We start from the raw sequence: 11,041 nt of genomic DNA, 5'->3' as shown, positions 1-11,041 counted from the left end.
CTCCACCCCCGCCCCCCCACTGCAGGAGAGGCAGGCAGGCTGAAGGCAGAAGTGTGGAACGGCCTGATCCTTTTATTTTTTCACCAAGGAGCCTACCCACATCTCCCACAGCCAGGTCCAAGCTGCCGGTGGGCTGAGCAGCCTCTAGCTGTGGAGGGCCCCAGTCCTTCCTTCCATGGTGGCGATAGCCCCTGGGGCCTCCTGGGCAGACTGCTAATGGGCAGGTGCTGCCCAAGCTCAAGCTCAGGGAACAGTTGGACATGGTTAGATGCTGCCTGTGACCTACAGCAGCACCTTCCCACTAACTGCCCTACAGGTGGCCCTGGGGAGCACCACCACTATAGGGGGAAATTCCGGGGCCTCCCACAGCTCAGGACCTACCAGCAGCTTGCCCCCCAGTCACAGGATGGGTGGGCAGGCCTTGTGGGGAAAAAAAAAAGATCAGGCCCCTCGCTGCTTTTTTTTTTTTCTCTCACCAAAGCCTGCCCATGTGAACTGCCGCTGGGCTGCACAGCCCCTGAGCTGTAGGGGTCCTTGGTTCTTCCCTTCACAGTGGCAGTGCCCCCCAGGGTCACCTGGGCAGGGTGCTAGCTGTGCAGGTGCTGCCCCAGCTCACAGACAGCACCCGCTGGATCCAACTCTTCTCTGAGCCCACGTGCTAGAAGTCTACCAGGTGCTGCTCCCCAAGTGGCCTTGGGGAGGAGTTGGATTCAGCAGGTGCTGCCTGTGAGTTGGGGCAGCACCCACATAGATAGTAGGGCTGTGTGAAATTTCGACGAGCATTTTGTTTTGAAGCTGGTTTGATGCGTTTCGAGCTTGAAACAGCAAAATTGAAACAAAACAAAAGGCTTTGAAACAGCTTTGAAATTAAATAAGGGTAGTCGAAATGTTTCAAAAGTTTCTAAATGTTTCGAGTTTCAAAGTAACCCAGTGGCAGGGGAGAGCCAGGGCTGTGCTCCAAGCAGCTCTGCCAGCCCCACAGAGCTCAGCCCAGCAGTGAGAGGCAGTGAGAGAGCCAATGGTGGAGCTACTCAGAGTGCAGCCTTGGCGAGTGGTTCTCCCCTGCCTCCCACCACTAGGCTCAGCTCCATGGGGATGGCGGAGCTACTTGGAGCACAGCCCTGGTTCTGAGCGCAGCCCTGGTGAGCATAGCTCAGTGGCTGGAGGCTCCACAGCCCCATGGAGCTGAGCCTGGCAGTGGGAAGCAGGGGAGAGCCACTGGTCAGGGCTGTGCTCAGAGCCAGGGCTGAACTCCAAGCGGCTCTGCCACTGGCTCTCCCGCTGCCTCTGGGCTCAGCTCTGTGGGGCTGGTGGAGCCACTCGGAGAGTAGCTCTGTCTCTTCTCTGCCTTCTGCCACTGGCCTGCAGTCCGAGCAGCTCTGCCAGCCCCACAGAGCTGAGCTTGGTGGTGGGAGGTTGGGGAGAGCCACTGGCCAGGGCTGCGCTTGGAGCTCTCCTGCTAGCTCCCACCGCCAGGCTGAGCTCCGTGAGGCTGGTGGAGCCATTCAGAGCACAGCCTTGATGGATGCAGCCAGGCAGCTGGAAGTTCCACAGCTCCACAGATCTGAGCCTGGCGGTGGGCGGTGGGGGAGAGCCACTGGCCAGGGCTGCACTCGGAGCCAGGGCTGTGCTCTGAGTAGCTCTGACACTGGCTGTCCGCCACCTCCCACCACCAGGCTCAGCCCTATGGAGCTGTGGAGCCTCCAGCTGCTGGGCTGTGCTCATGAGGGCTGTGGTCCGAGTGGCTCCGTCAGCCCCATGGAGCTCAGCCTGGAGGCGGTAGGTAGCAGGAGAGCCAGTGGTGGACCTACTAGGAGTGCAGCCCTGGCCAGTGGCTCTCCCCTGCCTCCCACCATCAGGCTCATCTCCGTGGGGCTGGCAGAGCTTCTCAGAGTGTAGGCCAGTGGCAGGAGGTGAGGGAGAGCCAGGGCTGCACTGCGACTGGCTCCACCAGCCCCATAGAGCTCAGCCCAGCAGCAGGAGGCTGGGGAGAGCCAGGGCTGCACTCTGAGCGGCTCTGCCATCCCCATGGAGCTCAGCTCAGCAGTGGGGGGCAGCAGGAGAGCCAGTGGCAGAGCCGCTTAGAGCACAGCCCAAGCCAGTGGCTCTCCCCCACCTCCTGCCACCAGGCTCAGCTCTGCAGACTGCGCAGCCTCCCACCACTGGGCTGTGCTCACCAGGACTGCACTTGGAGTGGCTTTGCCACTGGCTCTCCCGCCACTGAGCTAAGCTCCATGGAGCTGGCAGAGCCACTTGAAGTGCAACCTGGTGGCAGAAGTTGGGGAGAAGCAGAACTGTGATCCGAGCAGCTCCGCCAGCCTCACAGAGCTCAATCTGCCCTCCCAGGGCTGCTGGATTCCTCCCAGGGGTGCAGGCCCCCAGATCTGTGCGTGGGGTCACAGGAGGCTGTCACTGCTGCCTGGGGCCAGCGGCAGCACCAGTCTTCCTGGTGCTGGGTGCGGGCTGTGCAGAGGAGTCTGGCAGAGCCCCACAGCCTTCCTGGGGGTGTGATCCCCCAGATCTCTGCACAGGATGACAGGAGGTAGGCTGCCACTGCCAGCAAGTGACAATAATTTTGCTTTCAGCACTTTGAGGTGCAGTTTCCCAGAAACCCCTACACCTATTACTTTGAAACGTGGCAGGCTTCATGCCCTTAGAAGGGGCTACCATCCCTGCAATTTTCGTCTGAATCAGGCAAGAAATAACAAAGTTATAGGCATTTACATGATTCCCCATTGTAGCCTATGGGCGAAACATCAAAATGCCTTGAAACAGTTTCAACCAAATGAAACGGAACAGTGCTTTAACATGAAACAAAATGACAAAATGAAACACTGTCCTTTTGAAATGACAAAACAGAAGTCAAACTGAAATGGTGCTGTTTTGCCCAGCCCTAATAGATAGCACCCTGCCTGGGCAGCCCCGGGAAGTCCTGCTGGTATGTAGGGAAAGACCAGGGCCCCTGACAGCTCATGGTCTTTGTGGCCTGGTGGCAGATCTCCCCCCAACTTCAGGAGGAGCAGGTAGGCTCTACAGGGGAAGGGGAAAAAAAAAGAATTGGGCCATTCACAGTCACAGTGATGGAAACCCCTAAATTGAAATGGTGGGTTTTTAATTGTCACAATTAAAAAACCACTATTTCAATTTAGAGGACTAAACCCCCATCATGTGTACAAGTGGCCTTGGTGATCAGCAACAGGGAAAGTAATATTTCTAGAGAAGCAATCTCTGTGAGCAATGTAAAAGGAAGCTGATTGTAGATTAATTATTTGCTTTGCTTCTCAATTAGCTGTAATTCAAATAAAAAAGAGCTAAATTCCAAGTACAGTTTTTATCATAAATCTAGACTCTAGGATGCAAGGGATAGTTCGTGCATAAACTTACATTTGGTGCCATTACTTTATAGGATTTCCTCATACATTATCATGTTGCCTCTGTAATACATCCTTGGTTCCAATGACTTTTAACCTTCGCATCCCTGGAGATGGCCCCAGCGATCCAAGTGTTACCAGTTTTGTTCAGATTTCAGACATCACAAGACCATCCTGGAGGAAGGGACCCCAAGGAAATGTCAAGCCAAAGGAATTTACCATATTGCCTAGCAGTGGGACCATCCGTCCTCAAGGATTTCTGGACATCCAGGTACAACCTACATCAAACCAGTGTTCAGCAGGTGGAGGTACAGCTTTATAAAATTCAAAACAGGGCTTTTTCACTATTAGGTTTTAGCATAATGTGAGCAAAACAACAGTTTTCATTAACCACAGTTATAAAAAGAAGCTTGACTGTTTCCAGTTTGGTTTCCAAAGCTGCAAGGTATCCATGAATTTTAACCACAAAAACTCTTAATGAGTGTTCAGATATAGGTCTACAGAACTTCTGAAAGCAGCTGGTCTTTGATTTAAAGTAGGAGGAAGAAGAATTAGGACAAAAAGTAGTAGCTGAAAAAAAGGAATTCTTGTGTTTAAAAAAAATGTATTTTTTTTTTCTCAGTTTAATTTTCACCTCAGCATAGTGTCTTAATCAAAGCAGTGATTTCTAACAGGAACAATGAAAGCTAATGCACTCAGGGACTATCCTGACAGCTCTTAAGCCAAATTTTTCTGTCAATAACTCAATATAAATTTGGAGTAATTATATTAACGTGAATTTTCTTTGTTTTAATGTGGCATAGTTGAGAGCAAAATTTAGTCTCCTGATTTTAAAGACAATGAATTTAATATATTTCCTGTTTCTGTGGAACCACCATAGTGTATTCATTTGCAACTGTCCATCGGTGAAGGGCAGTCCTTGAAGTCCCATGGAAGCCTGAAAAAAGCTCAGTGCTCTTGTTTTATTCATTTTTGCAACTGATCAGTTATAAAATAACATGGAAAATAAAGACTTTATCTCAGTCTCATGGCAATGAGTAGTGTTAGGGTATAACTGCCAAATGCCAAAATGTGGTACAAGTCCCATTCATATCCTTCTTGACTTGTGAAATTAATTCATTGGATAGTGAAATGAAACTCATGAGCCAGATTTATCCATGGTGTCAGCACACAGACTAATTGTGGAATGACAGCAGGAATGGATTTTTACCCTAACTGTAACATTAACTGGAAAGTCAGGATCTTTTTTTAGAAGGATGTTTCAGCACAAATCTGATACCAGTGTGATTAGGGAGAATCTTGGGTCTATTTATGGGTTAGCTCAAACTTTGGAGGAGATAAACATGCAGGTTCACTTTGTCCCCAAGCTTGGCTTTGCAAACAGCTATAGCATTTTCTCAGAGAGCACTTGGGACTGATGAGACTATGAACCAGATGACCATGCCCTGTCAAGACAGAACACATACCAGTGTGGTGAGCCATTGTTGCAGCCTGGTAAGCAGTAGAACTCTAGCCTGGAACCACTGCTGTATAAAAACCGTGGAGCCTACCTGTAAACATCTTCACCACCTGCCAAATACCAGCCAGGGTCTTGTGTACAGCATTTCAGCTCCATCATTCTACTGCCTAAAGCAAAAAAACCCCACAAAAAGTAACAAATGGGTGTGTTTGCTTAGGAACGTTCTTTTCTTCACTTAGTATTTCACACTGAATCTGCTCTTCAGGGAATTTTAATTCATTCCCAAAGAGGTGAAGCAGACACATGCACTGTTTTTTTCACTGAACAGCAAATTTAAAAAATGAATAAACCCCCCCCCCTTAGCAATACAGATCATCTTTGATGTGCTTGCAGTGTGGAAGGTACTTAGAAGCAGTATGCTTGACCAACCAACAATGACCAGGGTTGACTCCTTGTTCTGCTTCATGTTTAAATAACAGCAAACTTAGATCAGCCCTGCAATACTTGGTATCAAACTGCAGAACTTGCAGAAAAAACAGTAATATACTTGCAGTAATATAACTTTTCAAGTCGGTGTAAATGACTATTGTCATTTGAAATGAACATCCTGAGGGAGGGAAAAATACTGTAAATAATTTGGGTTGTTAAACCCTTAATTTCTGGAGTTTTCTATTACATGGATGTTTTTATTGAAAAATCCCTCAACTCCCAATTCTGCTCCTACATTTCCCAAATTTTTACAACTTTTGTTGCAAAATACTTCATCAATGGACTCCCAGGAAATGCTTCCTAGGTAACTGATAGTCCAAAGAGTCACTATTGGGAATCACTGATAATGTAAACTAGTGCAGCCTTACTCAGCAAATTGTTACCTAGTGGTTGATCTCCAGAAATCCCAAACAGGGCACTCTAGAGTTCACTGAATTATCACACTGACAGAAAGAGGGGGAGCACTTTAGAAAATAAAATATTTGCTCCTCTTTTCCTTTGGTAGGTGACCTTATGTTCCAACACTGTGAAGAAATATGAAACAGCGCTGGTGGTAGACATAGATGGCATTGGAGAGGAAGTGCTAGCCCTCCTAATTACAGCAAGGTATTGGTACTTTACTTGCAGCTGTCCCCACTTTGTCCCTATTTTACCTACAATGTGCTGCCATATACACAATTTGCTGGATTTAGCCTTTCATCCCTTAATAATAAGCATAAATTAATGAGATTATTCTGCATAGTTGAGCACTAAAGCTAAATCTGATAGGGGAATGACAAAATATTGAAAACAACACACACAAAAAAGCACTTGTCCTATAGATAAGGGAAGGACCATGAACATTTTTCAGAATGAGAAAAGTAATGCTATTCATTGTTGTCTTGACTTTTAGTACATGCAGCATTACAGATTTCAGGTGCAAGCAACCCAACAGCCATCCCATTTCTTCACAAGTATTATACTTGAACGGGATGGCAACAAAAGTGGTACATTTGTTCCCTGCAGTGGAAAATCTGTTTGAGACATGAATGGCAACCAAATGAGAGATGAAGCTAACTTGTCGATTAGCATGCAAAACATGAGAGAAGAGATTTAGGCCCAAATTGTGAATTTTTATTAAGAAAGAACAAATTAAAGATATTACAGAAGGAAATTATTGTTCATTTTAAAGAAAGAACTCAAGTTCGACAGCATTCCTGTAGCCCTCTTGGTCTTCTGGCATCGTACATTTAAGTGAGAGTTCGTTCATTCCAAGGCAGATTCTGTAGGGCAAATTCAGCCTTGTTGTAACTCAGTCAGCTTCCATGAAGTTACAGCAGTGATGTATTTGGCCATCTGGTTTAATCATTTATACACCCAAAAATATGTGATTTACAGACTTCATGCTGCCATAAGTGCTGTCAATGACAGTGGAGTTTAGCCTATACTGAGTGCTTTAGCAAGTCCCAGCTGGAGTTAGTTTTGTAAGATAATTTCTGAGATTGTCACATAGGAACAGTAATGGACATAATGTTCAATACCCTGGGGGTCTCTGAGCCCCAATTTGTTAATTAATGCATTTTCTTGTCTGTCAGTAAATCAGTCTTAAATCCCTATTCATGTTTTGGTGTAATGATCCAGAAGATAATGGGTAGGCATTGTAGGGCCACAGGCAGAATGAGAAGACAAAAAAAAGCTCAGAAAAAAACAAAGACCACCCTTTTCAAGCAAGGTTTTATGGCAGGAACTCCAGGTTAATTCAGATGGATGCCAGCAAAAAGCCTCAACTGTACAGGCAAGCCAGGGTAGTTCCTGTGCTTTTGGTCCTGACTGCTGGGGTATCTCTGTAGTGTCTCCACAGCAATCATGAGACACCTCTGAGAAACAAGCTTCCTCTGCATACACACGATGCTAAAAAAATGTCACATGGTTGCTATTAGAGCCGGCCTAGGCATGCCCAGAATCACTGTCTGGGGCATGCCTGAGACTAAGATCCTGGCAGAGCATCTTTGGGCACATGCCATAAGTGGTTACACAACTTCTTTTGGCAAGCACCACATGCAGAATAAGAGTGAATAGGTAGGGCTTGTTTCTCAGCAACAGTCTCAGGATCCCTGTAGGGCAGAATGGCTCAGCAAAACTTGTCTGTCTCTCCTCACTGAGTGTGAACACCTTCTTTTAAGATCTTGATCCGATAGGCTTGGCTGTACTTAATTAACTAATAATGCTTCATTAAACTTGAAGTTGAAATCTGGCTGGGCACTAACCAAGTTCCAAGGCCATTGCTTGGCTTAGGGGAAACCTTTCTTAAAAGCACTCTTGGCGTAGTGTACAGCAGTTGATTGTGTTCCCTTCCATGAAGCACCAACTGCCTATCACAGTATGCTAGAAATGTGGAGCTCTGCTAAAGAGAAGAAAAGGCTAGTTCAGGTGAAAGAAGTAAAGTGCCAAAATGGAGCATAAAGATAAAACATTTACAAAAGACATGTAGGCCTTTCAGGTCCACAGGAGCTAATGGGATCTGACTGTAGAAATGACTTGGTGATCAGAAGTCTTAGCTTCACGAAACTCTAGGGAGCTGGTTGGGGAAAAAAGATTTAATGAGATCCCAGGAGATTTGTTGAAAGTGGACAGCAGAGGCTCAACAGGCTGAATTACTGCCTGGCTTCATTTGGCTCCCTTCCTTGATTTTTGAATTTGGCATGCTAGCTTTTGTTAATCTGCTAGCATCTTAGAAGTAGTGAGGATAGCAAATGACTTTGAACAAGGAATTTGAAGAGGGCTGAGAGACAGACTAAGAGATGAGGGGGTTGGTAATGGCACTCACTGTCTCACTCAGCAAAGGCTTCTTGTCACTGGCTGGTGCACTGTTGTAAAGTGAAATAAATAGACGAAAACATGAATGAGCAATATGCAAACCTATTTAAGTAAAAAATCAAGATAACTATAGAAACTGATAATGGGTGATCATTTACAGTGGTAAGATCATGTGGCAGTTCTTTTCAACCATGACTATGACAGATAATGCATTTATAAAAAAGGTCACTAGTCTGCAAGAGAACAGCAATTTACTATTATACAGATACTGTGTGAAACCTTGCACCCCTCAAGTCCTACCTAATGTCATTATGTTTGTTTCTTTTGGGAAGGATTTCACGTGGCTGGAGCCCCAGCTGGTACTGTCAGGGCACTGTTATACAAGGGCTCAGAATACATCATTGAAGCATTGCTGTGAAGGAGCTGGTGCTGCCAGATTCCTCGGAGGCCTTATGTGAAGGGACCTTCTGTAAGGAAGCTCAGCATGCCAGCAAGGCCATGGGCTGAAAAATTATACCCTGCCTAAATGCTTGCTAGCACTGATGGAGCACTGTTGTGTAGAGACCCATAGCTGATTCCCCATATGTCCTTTAGTAGAGGGTGTTGATTAAAAAGTGAATAAAAAGAATTTTAAGATGATTAATGGCCTTATGGGTGTAAAGCTTCCATGTGACAATGACAAATGTGTTATGCTTCGTTTGCCATATTCTGGGAATAAACAAACTCTCTATTCTCTGGGTATATATAATGCTTTTTTTTTTTGGCTAGATGTGTTGTTCCGCCACTCCATGTGGTTAACCCTGTTGTGAAATTTGGGCGGTGTTTTCTGAAGTACCCTTACCAGCAAATGGTGACACTCATAAATGACAATGACCTTCCAGCATGCTATGGAGTTCTCCCTCAGGTTTGTCATCTCATCCTCCCCTTATCTCTGGCCATTTTCATGAGACTGTTAGAACATGGGAGGAGGATTTCCAGATTAGACAATGACAGGCAGCTCTGAGTACCTTGTGTTTCCTGCCTCAAACATCCTCTGTCTTTGGGCTTACATGGTCACTTGAAAGGGCATCTCACAGCGTGGAAATCAGGAGTCATTAATTTAAAGAGTAATGCTATGTCTCCAACAGGGGTGTCTTTCTGTCAGAGGAGAGAAGTCATAGGGGAATAGGGATGAAAGCTGGTAATTGAGCCCATAACTGGTGGTGTGTGCCTTGGCATGATCTAATAATTCATACTATAGTCTATTTAGTTTTGTTTAGAACAGTTTTTAACTATCTGTACAATACCATGCCATTGAATGTAGCCCATACCATTTGCTTCTTACTCGCTGATGCTCGTAATACCTATTTAGGTCCTGTCCAAGAGGAGCCTGCCTCCGTAACTGGAAGCAGCGTAGATGCAACTGTGTGGTGTTTTGGGTGGGCTAATTAGCAATTCTTAGCAAAAAACCCAGTAACTTTACCATGCAGACACAGCCTTAGAGGATCATAAACAAAAATGTACTTCCATACTCTTTTTTCTGTTTCCACACATTGATGCTGTCCTGTATCTTCTGAGGCACCAGCCAATACAACTATCTGTCTTCTCTTCCTTTTGACTGAGCAAATCTTCTCTAAAGAAACCTGCATATGCTTGAAATGGGTCTTGGGGCTCATCTACATGTTCATTAATGCACTGTAATTACAGCACATTAAGTTTAGTACCTGTAATGCCAGGTACTAATTTTATGTGCCATAATCAGCGCTACTGCACATTAGCACAGATTAACTTTTTTTGGTGATGCTACTACACATTAGCCTAAATCTACTGTGCATTAGCATGGACTTTGCTCGCTGAAAGAGTATCCAGAAATTGAAAGTTTCCACACAAGTAATTATGAAGACAAATTTTGGTTATGTCTTTGTGCAGGAATATGAGGAGAAGCCCACTGTTTTGTATTCCAGCCCTGTGCCTTGTGGCATTATTCAGCCTCACAGCTCGGTAGAAATCCCTTTAGCACTAGAATCCCAGGTGACTGGAGAGCAGGACACTGCTGCATACATAGCTGTATTTGGGAGCAAAGAATCCCCACTGGTAAGACCATAATGAAATATGTCTTTTGTTCGTTTGAATTAATGTTCCCTTGGGAGTGTGAAGGCCTCTACTGGGAGCAGCCATTGTTGTTCTTATGGTGCATGAAATACATTTGTATTGAAACATTTAAGTTCTTTGCAATTCCAGGCATTTTCCAGCAACATGAAAAACTAGGGTAACAGCAACTTGCATAATTAGTATGCAAATACCATTGCAATATCACTTTAGGTAATTTTAGGTTACTTGCACTGTCCCCATCAATAATGAGGATAGACTGGAAAAACCAAGACTACTTGGATTGCAGAAAAGACAAATAAGGGACAAATCCTGGAAGTGCCAAAGACTGTTCACTTATGTTGAAGTCAAAAGGAGTGGAGGAAGCTCGAGTCCTTGAAAGATCATTTCCTATAAAGGAGTACATGGTGCAGAGATGATAAATTGGGTCTTTTGGTATTCCCTTTTCTATAGTCCAAAAGGGGATTCAGTGGGATTCATCAACAGGAAGGGACTTAATCATTACTTCTACAGGTTCTAGTCTGGGTGGGTGCTCCAAGGGGAGGCGGAAAAGTCTCTCCTGCAGTTCAGTATTCATTGGATAAATGAACAAAGGCAAGATGCAATGGCTCCATTTCAAGAAGAGATATGGCTATTAGAGGGCTGTGCGAAACAGCACCGTTCCATTTTGACTTGCGTTTTGACGGAACCACGTTTTGTTTCGAATTTCATTTTGATTTGAAACTGCCATTCTGTTTAGTTTCGTCGAAACAGTTTTGCTGTTTCAACGCTGTTTTGACATTTTGCCTATAGCATTATGGGCTATAATGGGGAAGCTTGAAACAGCCTATAACTTTGT

The 11,041-nt window shown here is 45.3% G+C and overlaps 1 protein-coding gene across 2 annotated transcripts in view; it reads left to right on the top strand.

Annotated features, from left to right (window-relative positions):
* HYDIN (HYDIN, axonemal central pair apparatus protein) overlaps positions 1-11,041 on the top strand; it is a 533,466-nt gene that overhangs the window by 219,530 nt on the left and 302,895 nt on the right. For both annotated transcript variants that reach the window (XM_019505831.1, XM_019505830.1), the window contains exons 13-16: positions 3,407-3,642; positions 5,825-5,925; positions 8,884-9,019; positions 10,024-10,188. In XM_019505831.1, the coding sequence (XP_019361376.1) occupies positions 3,407-3,642; positions 5,825-5,925; positions 8,884-9,019; positions 10,024-10,188 (638 nt within the window). The remainder of the gene's footprint in view (positions 1-3,406; positions 3,643-5,824; positions 5,926-8,883; positions 9,020-10,023; positions 10,189-11,041) is intronic.

The sequence above is a fragment of the Gavialis gangeticus genome, unplaced genomic scaffold (genome assembly GCF_001723915.1).
Source record: "Gavialis gangeticus isolate Ggan-Ray unplaced genomic scaffold, GavGan_comp1, whole genome shotgun sequence".
In the NCBI taxonomy this organism is placed as follows: domain Eukaryota; kingdom Metazoa; phylum Chordata; order Crocodylia; family Gavialidae; genus Gavialis; species Gavialis gangeticus.
This window is presented reverse-complemented; position numbering and strand designations above follow the sequence as displayed.